This window comes from Sylvia atricapilla, chromosome 8, assembly GCF_009819655.1.
Source record: "Sylvia atricapilla isolate bSylAtr1 chromosome 8, bSylAtr1.pri, whole genome shotgun sequence".
Classification (NCBI taxonomy): Eukaryota; Metazoa; Chordata; class Aves; order Passeriformes; family Sylviidae; genus Sylvia; species Sylvia atricapilla.
In genome coordinates, this window is record NC_089147.1 from 34,002,608 (window position 1) to 34,023,631 (window position 21,024).

Genomic DNA, 21,024 nt, shown 5'->3' on the forward strand with positions numbered 1-21,024 from the left:
GCTTCCCATGTGTCCTCATTCCTTTATTTGATTGCAAATAAAATATAAAAATGTCATTTAAAGGTAGGGAACAGAGTGCTGTCACGTGGCTCTGGGACAGTCTTCCCTGTCCGTGCCCACCCTCTGCAGCCAGGTTAGTGTGGAGCAGCAGGTTCTGGGCTGCTTCTGACCTCCTGGGAATACCTGCCTGGCTCTGGTCCCTCCCTCCCTGGTGATGATTTTATAATCAAGGTGTAAAGTGAGGGGTGTGGTAATTGCCCTGCGTAGGTGTGGATTCTCACTGCTTCTCCCAGCCCATCCAAGATTCCTCAGTCTGGGAGCAGCATAGGAGAGGAACCAGCCACTGAGGACTCCTAGGAACGGCATGGAGAGCAAATGGAGTGGCTTGGTGCTGATCATATCTGTGTGCCTGGGCTCCTACCAAGGTAAGGCCGGGCCTGGGGCTAGGTACGACTTGGAGAAAACTGCTGAGCTGTGGATGTTTCAGCAGAAAACTGCTGAATCCCAAAACTATTTCCAGCTTTGGTGTCAAAGCTCCATACTGTACTTCCTCTGGTGTTGAAGTTGGGCAGAGGAGAGCTGGGGAAGGTGGCATTGCTGTCTCTGTTACCCACCTGGAGGTGAGAGTTGGAACTTCTGCCCTTAAAGGTGATCTTGGAGGAAAAGGAGTTTCCTCCCTCCCTTCTCTGGGATTCAGGCGCAGTGGGTGGTGTGCTGGGGCATGGAAAGAGGGAAGGCAGTTGATAGAGTGTCCCTGCAGCAGTGGGGGACAGGGGCTGCTCTCTCTACTGCACACGGTATTGGGGCCTGGCTGCCGACGTGTGAGCTGGGGGAAGCCGCTTGGTTGTCCTGACAGTGTGACCATGCTGCCACCTGAAGCTGCCCTTTTTCTGAGGCTCCTCATAGGAGATGCAGGAGGCAGGAAGTTGTCTCTGCTGTGGCTTGCTGAGCTCCAGGAAGGGTGATGTGCTCTACTCACCTCAGGAGCCCTCTCAGCATCGACACTTGGGTATCTGTGAGTGAATCCTCCCGCAGGCAAACCTCTGCTGCCGTCCCTTAGTCATCCCCTGCCCATCCCCTGGAAACAAGCTGGGAAAGGCCTGTTCCTAACCTCTGGTCCTTGCTTGAGGGTAAATCGCTGCTTCCTGGGGAAATCTTCCCTGGAATAAGTGGAGTCCTGCTGTTGCAAACAACCCCCCCGCCATGTTTTAGAGTGAAGAGTCCCCCTTGCACCCCAGTTAGCCCAGGCTTGGCCCATTGGGCTCCACCGATGCGAGGTGCCCAGGTTTTGTGGCGGAGCACTCGCGGGTGTGCACGCGTGGCCCGGGGCAGGGGGAACGTGTCTGGGTGTTCCAGCCAGCAACAGGCAGAACAGGAAAGCTCACCCGTGCTCAGCACGTCCACCCTGACACCTGTGGCAGGGCTTGGCCGCACGGCACGGAGGTGCTGTGGGACCGGGGACCCTGCAAGCCTTGGAGAAGAGTTTGGGAGCTGGCAAGAGTGTATTTATGGTTGCTGCTGTAACAGGGGTGTGCACCGGGCCAGGAATTGGGGCGCTGGGGCCCACGCTGCCACCCCCGGGGTTTACGTCACAACCGGCTTGCCAGGCTCTGCCGGCTCGGCCAGGGCACTCCGGGACTCCAAGGAATGCCAGCACAGCCCTGCCGGAGCCAGAGCTCGGTGCTGCATCCCCCTTGAGCAAAGCCCACCCCGTTCCCTGGGTCTGGCAGACAGGAATAGGGCAGTTGAGGCTGGCCTGGGACCTTTGTGGCACGGGAGCATCCCTGCCTTGCTCCTTTGCCAAAAATGGCATCATTTAATAACCCTGCTGCCTGTGTGCCTGGCAGCATGAGGTGGCTCCAGCACAGCTTTGAAACGTGTAGGAGAGCTCACGGGACACCAGTTGCCCCAGTTGCTTGCCCGTGGCAGTGGTTTCCACCCGGGGAAGCTCCCCCTGCTCTCAGCTGCTGGCTCTTATGGTTAGTCCTAATTACTTTCTGGCCCAGCGCTCGTTGCCTGACTTTCAGCTCGAGCAGGGTGAGGAGCAAGTGCTGAGCTGCGGATATCTGCGAGCCAGGCAAGTGCAGGATAAAACCACCCGTGTCAGATCCTCCTGACCCCACCGTGGGGTCCGGGCTCCAGAACAGGTCTGTGAGAGATACTGGGGGACTAGCTCAGAAAAAAAAAAGCTGTGGGGTTGTAGTCTCCCGTCTCCTTGGTTTTGATGCTGCTCCTTAATGTTTCCGCTGACTTGCCATTCCTGTTTGCCCTGACGCTGGGGCCAGGGTTGAAAAACATAAATACATCCCTCTCAGCTGATGCGGCGAGCGCGGCGTGGCGCAGCTGGGAAGGTGTGTGGGAAGCCTGGGAAACCGGGGGAGCCTCGCCCTGCCCCGGGGCTCGCCTGCCCCAGTGCTGCTGTCAGCCCGATGGGGAAATCAGGGCTGAAATACCACCCGGCACCCACCGAGCTGCCCCAGCGCTTTTGGGGACAGGCGGGAATGTTGGGGGGCTTGAGACCCCTCTTCCCACAGCCCCCAGCCCCGGGGACTTTCCAGCGTGGCCCTGGGCACCTCACGCTGCAGTCTTGTGGATGAGCCGGAGGAGTTGCCAAAATCCAGCTCGCAGGGAAAGCAGCTTTTGGGGAGAAACCTGATAAGGGCACGGTTGGGACGGAAGGAGCAGTTTCTGCCTTTGGCTTTATTCCTGCTCTGTAAAATCAAAGCCAGGGCTGGGGGGATAAAAGCTGGATGCAAATGGTTGGGGCGGGGAGGGTTGTGCTTTCTCAGAAACGCTCTTGCAAAAGGGTCTGCAGCAAAATCTGCCTGTGTCTTTGCTCGGGTGCTGTTCCCCGTTTGCCCCCAAATTCCCGGAGCGGCTCCCGGCCAAAGCAAGGCGGCGAAGGGCTTGGGTTCTGCCCTCTCGCCGCCTCCTCCCCGGCCGCATCCTGGGTGGGCATAGTTCCCGGTGGAAAGAAACACTCGCCCCTCCAAAATGAGTCCTGACACGCCAGGGTGACAATTAGAGCGCTGCTCTTGCGCCACACCGCCGCGCTGCCGGGGCGGGCCATGCCGCCGCTGCCGTGCCGCGGATTTAGTGTCACGAGAAAATGCTGTCGTGGGGAGGAAATAAAATCAAAAGAACCCCACCAAAAGTGAGGTTGCTCAATCGTTGCCGGGAGCCGTGGCGTGACTCTCCGGCTGCCGTGCGGGGCTGAGCGCCGGCGCCCCGCTTTGCCCGTTTTGCAAGATTTATTGCTGCTTTTATAAGCAGCCGCCTCCGCAGTGTGACGGAGGCTGCTAAGAGGCTGAGTCCCCAGTTCCCTTTGCTTCTGACTCTGTGACATCCCATTGGAAAAGCTGGCAGCCTGGGAAAACCGACCTTAATTTATAAAGGAAACACTCCCTCCCCCCCGACTTCACAACAGGAAGATGAGAAGCATTTTTGGATTATGCCTTTTTCTGACCCAGAGATGGGGCAACTGAGACGTGTTTTGAAAACCTTTATTCCATTTTTAGTCTCATGTGAAGGGTGAGAAAGAGCAGATGTTGTAATTTGCAGCAATAAAATCAGAAGCTATTTCCCGATTACAATACATTATAAGCGTTTTTTTGCCTATCAGCTTTTGTCACATAATGCTGTAAATGTCTTAAAGCCAATCATCTAAAATTACCTCTCATGGGTCCTACTGCTATGTATCTTTCGTAGTTCTATTTCTCCGAAGTATCTAGTCTATTTGCAAGGCCATCCTTTGAAACTTGTTTCCAGCCCCATTTCTCTCTCAACAATGTCTGTCCTATTCCATGGCATTTCTAAGTCAGCATTTTTTTTATCTCAAAGTGTGCCTTCTGTCAGGGTTTGAGAATTCCCCACAAATCCATTTCCCACAGCATCACTCTTAGCTCACTGCGGTGCAGACAGGGAGGTTAGTTTGGTGTCTTGTGATGCTTTGAGGGCTGACAGTCTCCTCTCCCCTCCCACAGCCGGGGCCAGCCCCCTCCACGAGTGTGGCGAGCGGCCGGAGGACTGGTGCCGCGACGTGGCGACCGCGGCCAAGTGCGGGGCGCTGGAGCTCTGCCGGCTCACCGCCTGGGACCGGGCACTGGGGGTAACCGTGCTGGGAGCAGGGAATGCGGGGGGCTGTGGGAGAGGGGCCCATCTGCCCTAGGGCACGGAGATGGCGGGAGAATCCCAGCCTGCCCACCCCAGCACCCGGCATCCAGCAGCGGTGTGTCTGCAGAGTCAATGGCAAAAGTCAGTGGGTACCCCGGGACGCTCATGTGGAGGGCTTTTGGGATCTGGAGTGTTTTGGAGGATTGGGATCTGGGGAGCGAGTGGAGGGTCTGGGTGCCATGACACCATCCTGTCTTTCAGCAGAAGGGGATCCCCTGTCACCTGTGCCAGGTGGCAGTCTCTGTGGTGGGCAAGATCCTGCAGGACAACCGCACTGAGGTGGGTCTCAGGGGTGTTGGTGGGGAGGAACACAAGCCCCATTCCTCCTTCCTACTGAGGCCCTGAACACTCTCTCTGTCACCCAGGAAAAGCTGCGGCTCTTCTTGGATAAGAGATGCCAGTACCTGCCCTTCCAGGACTGGTCTGTCAAGTGCAAGAGGATGGTGGACACTGGCATCCTCATCCTTGTCCAGCTGGGCAAGCAAGTGCTGGTAATGCAGGGGAAGCCCCCAGGTTTGGGTTTTCCATAGTGTGGGATGTCTTGGGGGCTTGCAAAGCAAAGGATGGATGCTCCAAAGGAACCTGGGACAAACCATCTGAAGGAAAAGATGGAGAGGGAAATGACCCAGGGGGGATGTGATGGAGGTGGTGCAGCCTCAAACCCCCACCCTCTGCTCCCTCAGTCGCAACCGAAGGTGGTGTGTGGGACCATCAAGTTGTGCCAGCCCTGGAACAGACCCATGGGGACCTTGAAGTATCAGCAGCCACCACAAACTGCCCCAGGCCCCACCCAGGACTTTGCTGACCTCATCGCCCCCTTCATGGCCAACGTGCCCCTCCTGCTCCATCCCCAGGATATGCCTCATGGCGAGGCCCAGGTACTGTGGCACAGGCAAGAATGGTGCTGATCGTGGAATCACGGACCGGTTTGGGTTGGAAATTACAGATCATCTCATTTCGAACCCCTGCCATGGGCAGGGAATGTGTCCAGGCTGCTCCAAACTCCATCCAAGCTGGCCTTGGACGCTTCCAGGAATGGTGCAGCCACAGCTCCTCTGTGCCAGTATCCTAATGCTGCTCAGGAATGAGAATCCCTTTAAAAACATCACCTTCTTAACAGCAATTGGAGAAAGCCTCTAAAATCTCTGCGGAGCTGAAATGACTTCTGGGTGGTGGTGTCACCAATTTGGGGAGATATTTCAGGATGCAGGAGGGAACTAGAGAGATGCTGGTCAGCGTGCTGCCCCAAATTGCAGCCGGTATTTAAATGCCAGCCCTGCAAACGCAGGTTGGGGAAGAGGGGGGCGTGATTTGTTTTATTTCGTGGGGTACCAATGTGTCTCTGCCCTTGTTATCCTGCAGGGAATGGAAGAGGTGTGTGGGGACTGCCTGCAGCTGGTGACGGCTGTGCAGCAGGAGCTGGGGACCAACACTGCCTTCACCTGGGTGCTGGTGGGCCACGTCAAGCGGGTGTGCGAGACCCTGACACCCGACCTGGCACAGCGGGTGAGGGCCAGGAGGGAATCACACTAGAGGTCAGGCTGGAAGGGGCCTTAAAGACAATCCACCCCCTGCCACGGGCAGGAGCCCCTTCCACTAGACCAGGTTGCTCCAAGCCTTGTCCACGCTGGCCTCGGACACTTTCCAGGGATGGGCTGGAAAGGGAGGGACACTTCCAGGCTCCCTTTTCCTCCTCGATGGGAGCATCTTTTGCAGATGGCTGCCCAGGGAGGGGAGTCCACTGTTGGGTCCTGACGCTGTGTCTCCCTCCCACAGTGCAAGCGCTCCCTGGCCGAGTACACGGACACGGCTGCCCAGTTACTGCGCTATGTGGTAAGAGGCTGAGAGCTGCTTGGGAATGCCAGGGGTGACTGGGTGCCAGTGGGGGGGCCTGAGTGGCACAGCCAAGGGGCCTCAACAGCAAATGCTCCCTTTTTTAAAATTCAACTCACTGCCTAATATTCCTACAAAATATTAAATAGTTTTTTCTGCTTCTCTCTGCCTTGCAACTGTTGCGATTATATTTTGTTTTCATTTCTGCTTTGCAATTTTCTGGCCTCTCCACTGGTAGCAGGCTGAGATAAGTGAGATCCATGCTCCCATGCTCTGGATTTCCCCTCCCTAGGGCCAAAGCCTGTCTTATTCGGGATGTCTCTCTCCACAGGACCCAATGGAGCTGTGTGGCCAGCTGGGACTCTGTGCCTCCACCTCAGCAGTGCCCCTACACACGCTGCTCACAGAGAAGGTGACGCAGGTCCTGAGCATGCTGGGGGTAAGTGCGGACCCCCTCGGTTTTACTGTGCTCCTTAAAATCCAAACACTGTGAAAGAAGGAGCCTTTTTATTTTGTATCTCATTTCCTCGAGCACCTCCAGTTATCCAAGGTGGGGAATGCCTTATGTGGGGAATGATGGTGGACTAGGCTGAGAGTGGCTCTGGGGGGGCTCGGGATGCATCCCATCCCCTTGTCCTGACAGGATAGGGTGGGGAGCACGCCGCTGTGTGATGTGTGCCAGTTCACCGTGAAGACAGTTGAGAGCCTCCTGGAGAACAACGTGACAGAGGTGAGCCCCACCAGCGCTGGGGGGGGCTGGGATAGGGGCAAAGGGGCAGCAAGGAGCCGGAGTTTCCCTCTTCTGCCTTGTGCCCGCAGGAGCAACTGGTGAACGACATTGAGAAAGTGTGTTACATGCTGCCCCACGGCGTCATCGGGCAGTGCAAGGACTTTGTCAACTCCTACGGCAAAGCCGTGGTGACCATGCTGCTGCAGGCCACTGACCCCGCGGCCATCTGCTCCATGGTGCGCTGCTGCCCCCGCAGCGGGAACACCCAGCCCGGTGAGCTGGCACCCAGACCCCAGGGAGCAGGGTGTCCCCTCCACTAGGTGCTGATGGCTGTGTCCTCCAGGGACTGAATCCCTGGAGCAGCTGGCAGTGAGCTCGGGTGCTTTCTGCAACGTCTGCCAGATTGTCATCACCTACTTTGACAACGAGCTGCTCAAGAACGAGACGCTGGAGGAGCTGGGTGAGGTGCTGGAGAAGGGCTGTGCCATGCTGCCCATGCCACTCACCAGCAAGGTGAGCTGAGGGGGGCACACCCAACCCTGCGGGGACACCCCCAACACCCCCACCGGGCTCACTCCTCTCTCTCTCCCCCAGTGCCAGGAGCTTGTGTTGCAGTATGAGCCAGCAGTTGTGCGGCTCTTTGTGCAGATGATGGACCCCACCTTCGTCTGCACTGTAAGTGTCCTCACCCCTGGGGCAGCCCTGACTGAGATGGGCATTCTTTGTCCAAGCCTTCGGGCTGGGAGTGGGCCAGGGTAGTCAGAGGCTTCTCGTGGAGGTTTTCTTCCTCTCCCTCCCACCCTTTTCCTCTGCAATTGCAGAAAATCAGAGCCTGTGACTCAGGCAAGGAGGATCTCCTGGGCTCGGCCCCTTGTGTCTGGGGCCCGCAGTATTGGTGCAAGAACATGGCCACAGCAGTCGAGTGCAGTGTAAGTGCTGGAGGTGTCCCGTCCCCGGGGCTGGCAGGGTGTCAGCGGTCCCTACATCCCCTCCTGCATCCCTACATCCCCTCCTGCCCTGTCCCTCCCGCAGGCCGTCGCACACTGCCGGCGTCACGTGTGGAACTAGGAGCCCTCTCCTCAGCTGGCTGGACTTGCTCTGCCGTTTGGTTTGGGATCCTGGCTCCCTTCCCTTGGGGCGTGCCTGCACTCACAGACGGCAATGGCGGGAGCCAACCGGCCTCATCACGCCAGCGGGGCTGCGGGGAAACCCAGTGGCCTCGGCCACTTCCTCTTCCACTCCTGGGGCTTGGATTTCCAAATCAGGTTAAGGGACTTGTTGATATTTTCAGGACTAGGGATTCAGCCTTGACGTCTCTCAGGGTGACTGCAAAATCCCCAACTTCTATTCCCACCTTTGTCTCCATCCCCAGTCCCTTCTCTACCTCTCCATCCCACCCTGAACCACACTCGTAAGGCCCAGATCCTGCAACGTGGATCTGTCCCTGTGGGCTGGGCTGGGTTCTGCTGCCCAAATGCCGGCCCCCTGCTCCTGGCTGGCGGCAGCCTCACCTGAACATAAAATGAATGAGTTTGGGTGCAAGTATTTCCTTTCACGCCCCCATCCCTGCTGGGGGTCCTGTGCTGACCCAGCCATGGTGGCGAGGGCAGTGGGGTGCTGGATCGTCCCTCCCTGCTGTGTTGGGGGGATGCCCGCAGTGCCTGGTCCCGAGCGTGCATGGGAGCATCCCATCACAAATAAACTCTTCCTGTGAGCCTGGCTGGTTGTGTCCTTCCTTGTGCTGGGGACTGCAATGGGAGTGTGGGTAAACCTGGAGAACCCTGAATGCTTCCCCCAAAATCCGAGGTGCAGCAACTCCCAGGGTGGCATCTCGTGAAGACGATGGATTGAGGGGTGAGTTAAAAGAGGGTCTTTTCTTCCAAAGAGGGTTTAGGCCTGATGGATCCAGGGAGGAAGGACGACAGACAGGTTACCCAAAGCCATAGACAGTGTATTTCTGAGTCCCGTAACAAACCGTGCCCGAAACTCTCCACAAGGTTACGACGGGAAACTAACCCCGGAACAAACAAACCCAAATGCAAGAGAGAAGGGGAAACAAAAGGGCAACAAAAGACACGCACGAGCACTCCACATCCAGAAGCCCCAGTTACTCTCTCTCTTTTTCAACATTGCAACAAGTTTTGGTAAAGCCAGCAAAATGGAGGAATGTCTTTGGGTTGTTGGGTTTTTTTTATTTTTTTTTTTTTAATTTTTATTTTTTGGGTCTTTCCTTACTGGAAAGATGACATTAATGCCAAAAGGATTCAGTCTCTCCCCACGCTTCCCTGGCCCTCCCCATGCTCGTGGTCAAAGCGTGACAGCTGCTTGTCCCCAGCCTGCGTCTGGGGATGCTGTGGCAGCACATCATCTGCATCCTCACTGCATCTTCCCCTGCCTCGTCCAGTCTGGACTCATCAGATTCTTTAGCTTTTCTTTCCCTTTTTTTTTTTTTTTTTTTTTTTTTATAAAAAAAACCCCTTTTCTTTTTTTTAATAGGAAAAATAAAAAAAATTTAATGGTTTCATGGATAAATGACAGGTGAGTAAAAGCATTCTGATCCTGAGAGCCCTCTCCTGGGGCCAAGCTCTCCAAGGCTGCTGGAGCGATCTGCGCCGGCTAGCCTGGACTCCTGCATGGGAAGAGGGGGCCAAACCGGTCTTGGGCTGCCCCTGGCCCCCACCACGGCCCCCCTGGTTCCATCCCTGCTGGCCCCAGCTGGCCTAGAGGAGCAGCAGCGGCACCACCACTCGTCATAGCTCGGTGATCTCCAGCGGGCTCTCCATGATCACCTCCCGCATCTTGTGCAGGGGGGTGGACTTGGCTGACTCGGTGCGGGCGTTGTGGTCGCTGTAGCCCCCGCAGTCAGCGGTCAGAGTCTCCAGCGAGCGACCCAGCACCTTCTGGTCATCCTCGGGCAGGCTGTTGAGGTCGGAGGCCAGCAGAGTGCCCGTGCTGCCGTGCACCACGTGGATGCCGTCGGGACCTTTCAACTCCACCGGCTGCTTGTGTCGGAAGCGCAGGCTGCCCTGGCTGGGGCTGCGCTCCTCCTCCTCGTCCGCCAGCTCCTTCTGGATAAGCTGCAAGACAGCCATGGAGTAGGGAGTCACCACTGTGGCCAAAGCAGCTCCTGGCTTCCCTAACTCCTGCAATGCTGGAGTCCTGCCAGAGGGAAGGGACCTTCTCTTCTGAAGCACCCTCAGAGCATGGTGATGAGCATCACCAGGAGATGGCCTTTGGCTGGATCACTCCATCCTTGGGTGGATGCGCTGGCTCAGGCACTGGCTGTCAGGTGGGTGATGCCTCCTGCAGCCACTCACGGAGGGGCCAAGGAGGAGTTTCCACCCGGGCTGGAATTTGGGGTTGTATGAGGGTGGAGAGGTAGGCAAGCGACAGAGAAAGAAGATGAAGGAAGACTGAATGGGGCTGGAGGGGAATAAAGGTATGGATACATGGAGGACAGAAGGGCTGAAAGGCATCTCCCACCCCTCTGCTCTCTTTGCCCCTTGTTTTGCACTCCTGTGAAGGGTAGAAGGCCACAGGAGGAGTTGTTTCTCCCCATACCAGCTCTTCTGCATCAACACCCTCCATCCCAACACTTTCGCCTCTGAGAACAGAGAAGCAGAAGGAAGGGAAGATGATCCCCCACAGCTTTGGCCAGCCTTGGCAGAAATGGGAGCTGATGGACAGAGCCCAATCTGCAAAGAGGGGCAAAGGGGGGGTCAGAAAGACCAAGGGTGTTGCCCTTGCTGATCAGAGGAAACAAAGGGAGTCACTCTGGGGAACCCGCAGCCTGGAAAACCAGTGAGAAAACCGCTGTGGGAACCAGTGGAAAACCAATATCTGCCTTGTTTTTATCAAGCAGAGGAGGGGGGGGACCACTGGGTGACAGCGACCACGGCCACAGGGAGTGACCACAACCTGTGGGGCCAGGAAGACACACTGCATCCCAGAGGGCACGGCAAAGCATCTCCCCATGCCCATGCACACCCCTCTACCTCCGAGACCGAGGAGCGGTCTCCCTGACTGGCAGTGGCCTTATGCACCATCCGCTGGGCAAAGAGCTTTTTCAGGCGCATGTAATCATCCAGGACCACCTTCAGGAGAGTGCCCTGGGTGGAGGGGGAGAGACTCTGGGTTATGCTGGGGAGCTGGTTTGATGGGAGGGAAGCTGGCCTCATCCCAGCATTTTTTGGAGCGACATCACCCTCTGGCGCTGTGACCCTGGAAGGCACCAGCTGTAAGAGAAGACTTCTCGGTGCAGGACGCCTGGCCTCAACACTCACCTTGATGGGTCCCTCCCGCATGATCTGCCCCAGCTTGGCGATGTTGTCGTACTCCTGGATGGCTGCCCGCAGGTAGTGGTCATCCTCGGGCTTGGCGGCGGAGGGCTCTCTCCCGAAGGTGCCCTGCGGGAGGAGAGGGCGGCTCAGGAGCTGCAGCGAGGGGCAGGAGCAGGGACACGGTGTCCCGGAGGGGGCCGTGTCTCACGTGGGTGCGGGCAGGGCTGTTCCAGAGGTCAGTGATCTCGCTCAGGTTCTCCGGCAGGTCATCCTCGTGCTCCGCCTGCGCCGCCAGCTCCATGTTCCTGCAGAAGGGGTCCAGCCACACCGGGTTGGCCCTGCCCGGGAGATAGGAACAGCCATCAGGGCAGGCAAAGAGCGGCATCATCCCTAACCCCGAGGTTGCACTGCCTCCTCCTGCCTTGTGCAGGTATGAATTTGGCTGCTCTGGATCCAGACGGCTGTCAAATCCCGCCCATTATCTCTGCTTAGCCCAAGCTTGGCAGGATTGGCAGAGAGAGAGTCACAGGAGAAAAATTTTTTTTTTTTTTTTTTTTTTTTTTTTTTTTTTTTTAGCTTAGAAGGCTCTCAGAGCAAGCACGTGTCCCAGGATCAGTAATGCTCCACGCAGAGCAGAGCAGAGCAGGGCAGAGCGACATGTCTCCACCTCCTAGCTCGAAAACACAGGCATTCCTCTCTTGGGAGCAGCCTCCAACGCCAGGAGGTGGCACTCACCCATCAAAGGAGTACTTGTTGGTGTTTGGCATGTCCATGATGTCCATGAAGCCTCTGTTCCCTGCAAAAGGTAGGGATGAGAGTAACAGGGCGGCATGTTGGTGGGCTTAGCAGCAAACCATGGGGTGACACTTCTTCATGAGGGAGGGATAAAGAGCAACCAAAAAGGCAGTGAGAAACAAGGTGGGGTGTGGCAGGTAACGCAGAGCTTGATGCTGAGGAAAGTCTCCCACCATCACACCTCACAGGGCAGGATCACTTGTGACATACACCCCGTGATATCCCCCATGTCTCCCTGTAACCCCCCTCTGTGCTCTCCATGCACCCCACTCTCTCATGCAGCTGGGACACCCCAAATGCTGCTCACCAGTGGAGCCAGCCACAATGGCTTTCAATTTCCTTTTGTGCCTGCAAAAGAAACATAGCCAATCAGGGAGGAAAATAAGGAAGATGCTGGAAAGGAGAAGAACACACAGATTTGCAATAACCCTTCATACAGGGCATACATTAAATAATAAACATTAAATAAGGCCGGGGAGCTTGGAAGGGAGAGGTACCATCGGTATTAAACCCATGCATTTTGGAGGAAGAGACATTGGGAAGCTGATGCCCTCCTTTGCTTGCTGGCATTTCCAGGGCCAGGAGAAGCCACGCTGGTTCCCCTGGTCTAAGGGGACATTGCAGTGGCTGGGCAGAGCCCAGGGGTCACTCACACTGTCCGGTAGTACCAGTTCATGAGGATAAAGAGCATGGCAGCCAGGAAGAGCAGGACAGCCAGCACGATGATTGCCATCTAGGAGAGACAGAGGCATAGGGGTAACCTCTGGCATGCAGCCAGCACCCACTGGTGGCCACGTGCCTCAAGTTATACAGGTGGAACATCTCTCCAGGCACTGACCAGTCCCCATGGCAAAGGGACACCACCCCTTCTGTGAGCAGCACCTCGCACACCAGCTGGACCCTTACCTGCAGAGCTGAGAGGTCATCTGGTGCCCGGGCAGTAATGGCAGGCTGCACATCCAGCACATTGTAGTTCCTGAAGAGATTCCTCAGCTGCTCCTTGTTCTCGTCTATCATCTGAATAACCCTGGGAAGAGAAAGGTTGCTTGGGCACCTTGACATTAATGAGGGTCCCCAAGGAGCCAGGTGGTGGGGCAGGGCAGGGGACCTACCGCTCCACGTCCAGGATGCGGTTGGTCTCCCTGTTCACCACATGGATCAGCAACTCCGTCTGGGCAAAGTTCACCCGGCCTTTCTTGTCAACGTGGAACTGGGGAGAGACAGCAAGGTCTGCAGTGTGGGAGAGGAGTCTCCTCCTGAGCGTGCCTCGAGGTGTGCTTGTGTGGCAGCAGACCCTCAAGCATCCATCTGGATCCCTTCAGTACACCCCAGCCTGGGGTGTATCTGTCACCTTCAGAGCCCAGGGGTGTCCATGGTTATCCAGGCAGGACTCCCTCGAAGGAGACTCCCAAACAGCACGTGGAAGGTTATCTACCCCTCAAAGCAACCTCCAGGGTGGACGGTTACCTGCACATCATCTGTGTTGACGATGGCACCGGTGATGTTGGAGAGCAGGCTGATGAACTCCTCCTCGAACTGCCTGACCTTGTCAGGGATCTCATTGATGATGATTTTGACCCGCTGGTCATCCCGTAGGATGTAAATCCCCACAATGGCTGTATCATTGTGGCCCACCAGGTCAGAGGCCATAATGTCCACCACAAAGTAGCCGGGGTTATAGGCCGTGAAGAGGTCAAAGGTTCGCAGGATGCCATCAAGGGTTCCTGTGGAACGGATGGCCACAGGCCCGGGATTAGTGACCTTAGCCAAGGGGACATCTTTGGCTACAGGGATGTCTCTGCCCAAGGCCCCATGCTCCTGCAGAAGGCCAGGCACCCACCGATGCTGAAGATGTTGGCCACCTCCTCGGAGTCATTGGAGTGCTGCCTGATGTAGCGGATGCCCAGGATGTTGTACAGAACCAGGCTGTTATTGCCCACATCGGCGTCCACTGCGAGCACTCTGATCAGCTCAGACCCCACCTTGGCATCGGTGGCAACCCCTTTGAGGGAGAAATGGGAAAGGGACCTGGGGCCAGGCTGGCTCTCACTGCCCCATCATCCTGCTGGATTTTCCTGGAAGTGTCTCTGGCTCCTGGTGCCTCCCCAGCCCCTGGCACCTCTTACCCGCCGTGTACTCCGACTTGGTGAACTGGGGGGACTGGTCATTGATGTCATCCAAGAAGATCCGCACCTCCTGAAGGGTCAGGTCCTCACTGAGATCCCAAAACTGGGCTCTTCCCGCCCGCCGGCCCCGGGGAGGAGCCCAGTTCCTCTGGCTGGATGCTTTGACGATGAGGGAGTGGTAGGGCTCCTTCTCCCGGTCCAGGTCTCGCAAGACCTTCAGCTTCCCTTCTCGGCTCAGCTGGAAGTTGCTCTCCTGGTTCCCAGCTGGGTGCAGAAAGGCATCCCCAGTTAGTCCTCTTTGGGCTTGGCACTTCCAAAATGCCACCTTGCCCGTTTAGCAGGGCAGAGAGGCAGCAAGGAGAGGACAGAAATCCTGGGTGAGGGGTGTGTGGGGGACACAGAGCCGCCATCCCCACACCCACCTGCTATGAAGTAGTAGACAATGGCATTGGAGCCCTCATCTGCGTCCACCGCACCAGTGACGTTCCCCACCACGGTGCCTGGCTGTGAGTGCTCGGGGACAGAGAGTGCCTGGTACTGGGGACTATCCTTCTGCCAGAGACCCCAGGGAAAGGAATGCTATGAGCACTGAGGTCACTTCAAATAAAAGCAGTCAAATCCCACAGTGCACCCCACCAGGGCGGCGCCTAGGTGTGCACACTCCATCACATGTGCTCGCTGGCATCCCCATCCCTGCGTCCCCTACGTCCCCTGCATCCCACCCCCTTCACCCTGGTGCCTTACAGGTGGCCTGAGAAAGATGGGCTCATTGTCATCGATGTCATCAAGTGCCACCTGGAGGGGCTGCATGGTCTCGTAGGGTGGCTGGCCCTGGTCGCAGGCCACGATGATCAGCTGGGGAGAGAGGCAAAAGGGCTCTCCTGGGCAAAACCACATGGGCTGGGAGACATCACTGAGGCAGGGACAGAGAGGACAGCTGGATGGTGGAGGATTTGGGGGGGAACTTAACAGGGAATTGGGTGCTGGCCCACCAGGATGCAACCCCCCTGTGACACTTGATAACCACCCAGTTCTTGCAAAGGTGTGATATCTCCACAACTGTTGCTGACCCCATCTCCACCACATCACTTGCACCCCACCTGCCCCATGCTGGACCCACAGCCTCAAGGCCTGCCCTGGCCCCCTGCCTGGCTCACGTTGTACACTGCCTGCTTCTCCCGGTCCAGCCGCATGGCCGTCTGGATCAGCCCGCTGACAGAGTCGATGCTGAAATACTCCCAGTCCTTGTTCCCTGCCCCGGTTTTCAGCAGGTTGTAGAGCACCACTCCATTGAGACCCTCGTCTTTGTCCGTGGCATAGACCTCGTAGACGTTGGACCGCAGGGGGATCTCCTGCTTGCACACACACAGCCCTTCAGCCTTGGCACTGCCCGCAAACCCCCGTCTCCCCCTGTCCCTCCAGACCCCCTTGGTTCAAAACCCCTTGGGTTTGGAGGTCAGCAAGCTCCCACTACCCAAAGCCCAACAGGGGGCTGGCAACGCAGAGCCATGATTCCCTCTGGCCTGGGGGGTGGGGACTGGCTGAGTCAAGCCTGGCTTCCCAGAAAGGAGAAAGACAGTCAGCATTTTCAGCCCGTGTTTATAAACACGCTCTGCACGCACTGACTATTTACTAGTTCTGAGTGCTGCTGGGGTTTCTGTTCCCCAAATCTGCCCCATCACCCCGCTCGCATGTGTGGAGGGAGGCTGTTTTTGAACGCCCACCCCCCCATGACCCAAACTTTCTTGCCACATGCTAAATCGAGGTCTTGTTGCACCCCCAGTGGAGATGGAGTTTGGATTTTGCTGTTATAGGCAGGAGTGCTCCTGAACACACTCTCGACCTGCTGTGACCCTGCTCCCTCCCAAGGGATTCACCTCCTTGATGTGCAGGATGGTGCCGTTGGGCGGGCGGACGAAGACGGGGCGGTTGTCGTTGATGTCGATGACCTCGATGTGGAGCATGGTGGTCCCCCAGAGAGGGGGATGCCCCTTGTCCGTCGCCACCACAGTCAGGTTGAACCTCTCGTAGGACTGCAGGCGCCGCCGGGATGTGACAAGCCCAGAGTCTTTATTGATCTTGAAAGCCTCTGGGGACAGAAAAAACCCCCACACCTCTGGCTCAGGACACTTTGCACCAGATAAATTATGACTAGAAATGAGTATACCAACTGAAGTGCACCCCCCACAGTAGGCCAGGGGTGTGGGTGGTATCAGGGCTTTCAGAGCATCCCAGCCACATTGCCACATTCTTGTCTTTGAGACCTACTCCCTGCTCATCTCTGTCTGTAGTTTACTTCTGCCCAGGCTGGAACAGTAGAGCTTTTGCCTGATTTCTGTAATTTCTCAGTGTGCAGATATACTGGATTTCAGGCACTATCACTATCTACCCACGCTCTTTGCCCCTTCAAAGCCTTCACCTAAAGCAGGCAGTGAGTTTGCTCCAAGACACACTGATGTACATAGAAAGTCCTGCTGGGGTGGAGAAGACAAGAGCATACACCAAGGCTGGGCTGCAGGACGAAGGCAGGCAAAGTCCTAACATCCTGCACCATGAGGAACTAGAAACTGCAGAGCAATAGAGAAAGCTCCACACTTTCAGTATTGCTCCCAGGAGTCCAAAGCAGGCACAGGAGATGGGGTGTAGGCTTGGTGCCTATGACTCCTTCCTCCTCATAACCCTCCTTCCTGGGCAAGAGCCCCTTGCCCCTAGCACTGACCCGCTCCAGGACCCTCGATGCTGTAGGTCACCACACCGTTGTCCCCTTCGTCCAGGTCGGTGGCACTCATGGTAATCACTGATGTCCCTGCCGGCTCATTCTCGTAGACGCTGGTGCTGAACTGGCTCTTGCTGAACTGGGGCCTGACGTCGTTGATGTCCAGGACTGTGATCAGCACCTTTGACAAAGCACAGCCAGCTGGGTGACGTGAAGCTGGGGAAGGCTGGGCAGCCCCCAGGGCCATACCCCTGCTGTGACCTGCAGCTCTGCTGCTGGAGAGAGGTGCCCTTCCTGCTATTTGTTTAACAGCTGAATTCCTGCCTCCAACAATGGGGGCCGCCGTGGCTGGGGCACCCATTCATACCGGAGCACTTGCAGACAATAGAGTCACCCTCCCCTGCCCCTCCTGCCGATGTGCTGTCCCCACTGCACAAAGTACCCTGCACCATCCACCCCACAGCTCCTGGTGTCATCCTTCTGCCCGATTCCCCCCTGGTCCAGCCACTGGGGAGGAAGGACGGAGCTTCAACACCTTCTCGCTGGTGGTGACCAGTACCCAAGGGGTGGTGGGAGGAGGAGAGCCCTACCTGCACAGAGTTCTCCCGACGGTTACTGGAGACATCCCCAGGGTTGTCCCTGGCCACAGCTGTCAGTGTGTAGTGATCCTTCTTTTCCCGGTCCAGGGCTGACAGGATGTAGATGTCACCCTGCAGCACACAGAGACCTTCAGGTGGACCTCGTCTGGCAGAGCTGGTACTCAAGAAGGGGCAGAAGGTGAGGTGTGGGAGAAAGCCACAAGCTGGGACTATTTCAGCCTCCCTTCCCTTTCCCTACTCTGTTTCGGCCTCCGTTGGCTCCTTACCGTGTTGGGATTTATCCCAAACTTGCCCTCTCCATCACTCAGGCTGTACTGGATGAGAGCAAATTGCCCGGAATCTGCATCAGTGGCTGTGACGCTCAGGATAACTGTACCCAACGGCACGTCCTCAAAGACAGCTTTCTGCAACAGAAGGAGCAGGCAGGGCAGGCTCAGCCCGGGCAGTAACCGAGGACACAGGGGGCACCCAGGACAGGGCACAGCCTGGCTCCCGACAAGGTGCTGGCACGTGGCAGGGCTGGCCATCTTCTCCAAATGGTTCAAGCACGGGCAGCGGGAGGGGAAGGTGTCCCTGGAGAACCCCCAGTTCTGTGCCTGTCCTCATCATGCAGGCATGATGCAGTGTCCCACACACAGAGTTTAACAGGGGAGCCCAGCTCACCTGGTAGGATGGTTGACTGAAAACGGGGTTGTTGTCATTGATGTCCACAATCTGGAGGTACACGGGGATCTCAGCAGATCTGCGGGGAGAGCCGTTGTCGGAGGCGCGGACGGTGAAGTTCAGCCACTGCACCTCCTCATAGTCCACTGTCCTGTTGGCCACAACCTTCCCTAGAGGATGGCAGACCCTGAAATGAGAAACCTGACCCAGATCACCGACCTGCCCCAGATTCCCACCTCCCCGGACCACCAACCTGCTGAATGGTCTTCCAGACAGGCGTAACCTTCCGGAGAGAGGTTCAGCAGCTCATAGGTGATCTGCCCGTTGGCACCTTTGTCTGGGTCCACTGCTGAGATGGAGATGAGTGTGGTGCCCTGCGTGGCTCCCTCCAGAATCCTCTCAGTGAAATAGGTGACCCCGAAGGGGCGGAAGCGGGGTGTGTTGTCATTGACATCTAAGACGTTGACTGTCAGCTTGGCTGTGTCCAATGGTGGAGACCACAGTTGGGAGAGAACAGGAGAACAAGTGAGAAAGAGAAGGGAAGGAAAGTTGGGAGGAAGGAGAGTTGTAAAGCCACAAGTATGGAAGTCCAGAAGACCCAGCTGGTGCTAGTTTGTCAAGAAAAATTGCAATATGCCCCAAAGCCACTGTGCCCTGAGAATGCCATGGATATTCCTGTGCTGCAGTGGGACACCTGCTCCTCCTGATCTTTGTGTGTGTCCTCACACATGAGCCTGAATTTACCCATAGCGGGAGGGCAAGATGTGGTAGGAATGGTAATGAAGAAATAAGTGCCTCCCATTATGGGCACACAGTGGCATTATGGGCACACAGTCCTCTCCATCCCATGCAGCGCTGGGACGCCTGGGACATTTTCTAAAGGAGTCCTCAGGGGAGAACCTGAACCTGATGGGAGCCGTTCCAGGACTGGTTCCACTGGAAATGTTGCTGGTCAGGATGGAGAGGAAGGTGGGAGAGCTGCTGATTATCCAGTAGCTGCACTGGTGCCTGGGAAGGGCTGTGTCAGTCCCTGTCCCCACACTGCCTGGGGACAACTCTTACCGTTGGGCACGCTGACCGAGCGGTCGATGACTTCACTGGCGTTGTCATGGACAGAGATGGTGACCTCGTAGGTGGCCACTAGCTCACGGTTGAGGGGAGTTTTGATCTTCACAGCTCCTGGGAACCCCAAAAAGATGGATGTCACAGGCTGTTCCTGTACCCCAGCCTGGGCAGGGAGGTGTGTACCAGCTGACTGCTGCACCCTGTGCCATGCTTGTTCTCCTGCCTCTCCAAAGGAAACGAGGAAATGAGGAAAACACTCGAGAGCTACAGGAAGAGACAACTGTTCTCCTCCTGCTCTCCACATCCTTCCTACCTGCCTGTTCCACATGGCCTCAGGTGGTTCCAGTTGCCCATCCAAAAGGGGTTTGGGAGCAGCTGTTGCTGCTCCCCTGCACAACCCCATCCACCTGAGCTCAGCACCTTTAACAACCTTGTACTGTATCTTTTCCAACAAGGGCATTTTTCTTTCCTGGATCAGCTTTGTGCTTCCAGAAGAGACGCGGGGAGCTCCTGGCCCTTCTTGCCCAAAGGAGTCCACCACCTGCCCTGGAGTGCCCCCTTTCTCCCTCAGTGAGGGTGCTTGGGTCCAGTCTGCCAAGGCTGAGCAGCCCCTGGCCCACAATGGAGGCCATCTCTGCCAATGGAGATGGGTGAGATGGAGGGAGGCCACAGGTGGCACGGAGACAGAAATGAGCGCAGACACAGAGACAAACATGGCAGGCTGAGAGCCAGAAAAGAAAGCGAAGTTAAGTCAGTCAGACAGGGAACAGAAGACAGGGTAGGGTGAGACAGGGCAGCTGGAGGAGGACAGCGGGAAGGCAGGAGAGGAGCAACACCTCCCCGTACCTTGGACACCTACCTCCAGGCAGAGAAGCAGCAGAAACGAGAAGAGGTGTCCACACTGCCCACTCCGCCCTTCCTGCTCTCCTACCTGTCCTAAAATCCACCGTAAATGCTCCTTGCTGCTCGGGCACCAGCGCGTCCGTGTCATCGCGGGCCACGATCCCCAGCAAGTAGTACTCCAGGCGAGGGTGGAGGTCCCTGTCGATGGCAGTCACCTCAGCCACCACGGTGCCAGGCGGAGCTGACTCCGGGATGCTGACAGTCTGGATGGGGTTGATGAACTCGGGCCGGCAGTCATTGATGTCGTCGATGATGATGCTGATGGTGGCGGTGCCCGAGAGTGCCGGGGTACCCTGGTCCACAGCCACCACCATCAGCCGGTAGGCGTCCCGCTCCTCCCGGTCAATGGTGATGTTGGCCACGCGGATCACCCCTGTGGTGGCATCAATCAGGAACCTGTCCTGGCCACCGCCCTCAATACGGTAGTCCAGCTGTTGGTTGAGGCCGCTGTCAGCATCCGTGGCTGTCACCTGGAGGACGGAGAAGCCTGGAAAAGTGGGACACAGCCCTCTCAAGCAAGGGTTGGAGGGCAGCAGTAACAAGCCCCTGGTCCCAAATACCGTCAGGCAACATGAGTAGCCTCAGGGCCCAGATTTTCCCTTTGACCCCATCCTGGTCAGCTGTGTCACTGGGAGCTGGATCTTCACAGTCCCAAGGGGACACCAGGTCACCCCATTTCCCACCCTCACATCCAGTCCTAACCTGGAGGGCTGTTCTCCAACAGCCGTGCCATGATGTATGCTGGCTGAAAGACAGGGCGGTTGTCATTCTCATCCAGGATGGTCACTGCCAGGCTGGCAGTGCTGTTCAGCCCCCCCACATCACGAGCCAATAGCGTGAATTCCAGGTGAGGGTCCAGCAAAGCCTCTCGGTCTATCACACCACCAGGCTTCACCGAAACCACACCTGGAGAAGGGGAAAAGCCTGGTGGCAGACCATGTGAGGACCTGGTGGCCCTGGGCTAGGGACAGACCAGCTGAGCCACCCCACCTGTCTTGTTGTTGATAACAAAGAGGTCTGGGGATGCCTTCAGGAGCTCATAGGTCACCACCGCATTGCTGCCCTGGTCAGCATCCAGAGCTAGGATGGGTCCATTGAGCATTGTGACCGGAGTCCCTGGATGACATGACAAAAGCGTTAG

The 21,024-nt window shown here is 56.9% G+C and overlaps 2 protein-coding genes across 3 annotated transcripts; one reads left to right on the forward strand and one right to left on the reverse strand.

Annotated features, from left to right (window-relative positions):
- The first annotated feature begins 364 nt into the window (after positions 1-364).
- On the forward strand, positions 365-8,454 carry LOC136364586 (prosaposin-like). Its single transcript, XM_066324540.1, has 14 exons — positions 365-425; positions 3,984-4,108; positions 4,375-4,452; positions 4,539-4,664; positions 4,857-5,051; positions 5,536-5,679; positions 5,950-6,006; positions 6,338-6,445; positions 6,650-6,736; positions 6,826-7,009; positions 7,080-7,249; positions 7,331-7,411; positions 7,558-7,665; positions 7,769-8,454. The coding sequence occupies exons 1-14, from the start codon at positions 365-367 to the stop codon at positions 7,802-7,804; spliced, it is 1,560 nt and encodes a 519-aa protein (XP_066180637.1). The 3' UTR covers positions 7,805-8,454.
- Positions 8,455-8,666: 212 nt separating this feature from the next.
- On the reverse strand, positions 8,667-21,022 carry LOC136364431 (cadherin-23-like). Of its 2 annotated transcripts, XM_066324381.1 has the most exons (25): positions 20,874-21,022; positions 20,586-20,789; positions 19,912-20,370; positions 18,978-19,094; positions 18,169-18,393; positions 17,916-18,085; positions 17,519-17,656; positions 17,244-17,363; positions 16,657-16,834; positions 15,815-16,026; positions 15,095-15,289; positions 14,682-14,792; positions 14,360-14,489; positions 13,938-14,201; positions 13,652-13,813; positions 13,279-13,535; positions 12,924-13,021; positions 12,718-12,838; positions 12,465-12,544; positions 12,119-12,159; positions 11,752-11,812; positions 11,225-11,354; positions 11,020-11,142; positions 10,732-10,845; positions 8,667-9,813 (listed from the first exon to the last, which is right to left on the reverse strand). In XM_066324381.1, the coding sequence occupies exons 1-25, from the start codon at positions 20,983-20,985 to the stop codon at positions 9,487-9,489; spliced, it is 4,149 nt and encodes a 1,382-aa protein (XP_066180478.1). In that variant the 5' UTR covers positions 20,986-21,022; the 3' UTR covers positions 8,667-9,486. The 2 variants fall into 2 exon arrangements, with proteins under 2 accessions (XP_066180478.1, XP_066180477.1); XM_066324380.1 differs by lacking the exon at positions 10,732-10,845.
- Between the last annotated feature and the right edge of the window lie 2 nt (positions 21,023-21,024).

Coding starts and splice junctions, on each gene's coding strand:
- LOC136364586 (XM_066324540.1), top strand. CDS start 365: ATGGAGAGCAAATGGAGTGGCTTGGTGCTGATCATATCTGTGTGCCTG. Junction 426..3,983: donor GTGCCTGGGCTCCTACCAAG/GTAAGGCCGGGC, acceptor CCCCTCCCACAG/CCGGGGCCAGCCCCCTCCAC. Junction 7,412..7,557: donor ACCCCACCTTCGTCTGCACT/GTAAGTGTCCTC, acceptor CTGCAATTGCAG/AAAATCAGAGCCTGTGACTC.
- LOC136364431 (XM_066324381.1), bottom strand. CDS start 20,985: ATGCTCAATGGACCCATCCTAGCTCTGGATGCTGACCAGGGCAGCAAT. Junction 14,793..15,094: donor AGAAGCAGGCAGTGTACAAC/GTGAGCCAGGCA, acceptor CTCTCTCCCCAG/CTGATCATCGTGGCCTGCGA. Junction 12,160..12,464: donor AACTGGTACTACCGGACAGT/GTGAGTGACCCC, acceptor TTTCTTTTGCAG/GCACAAAAGGAAATTGAAAG.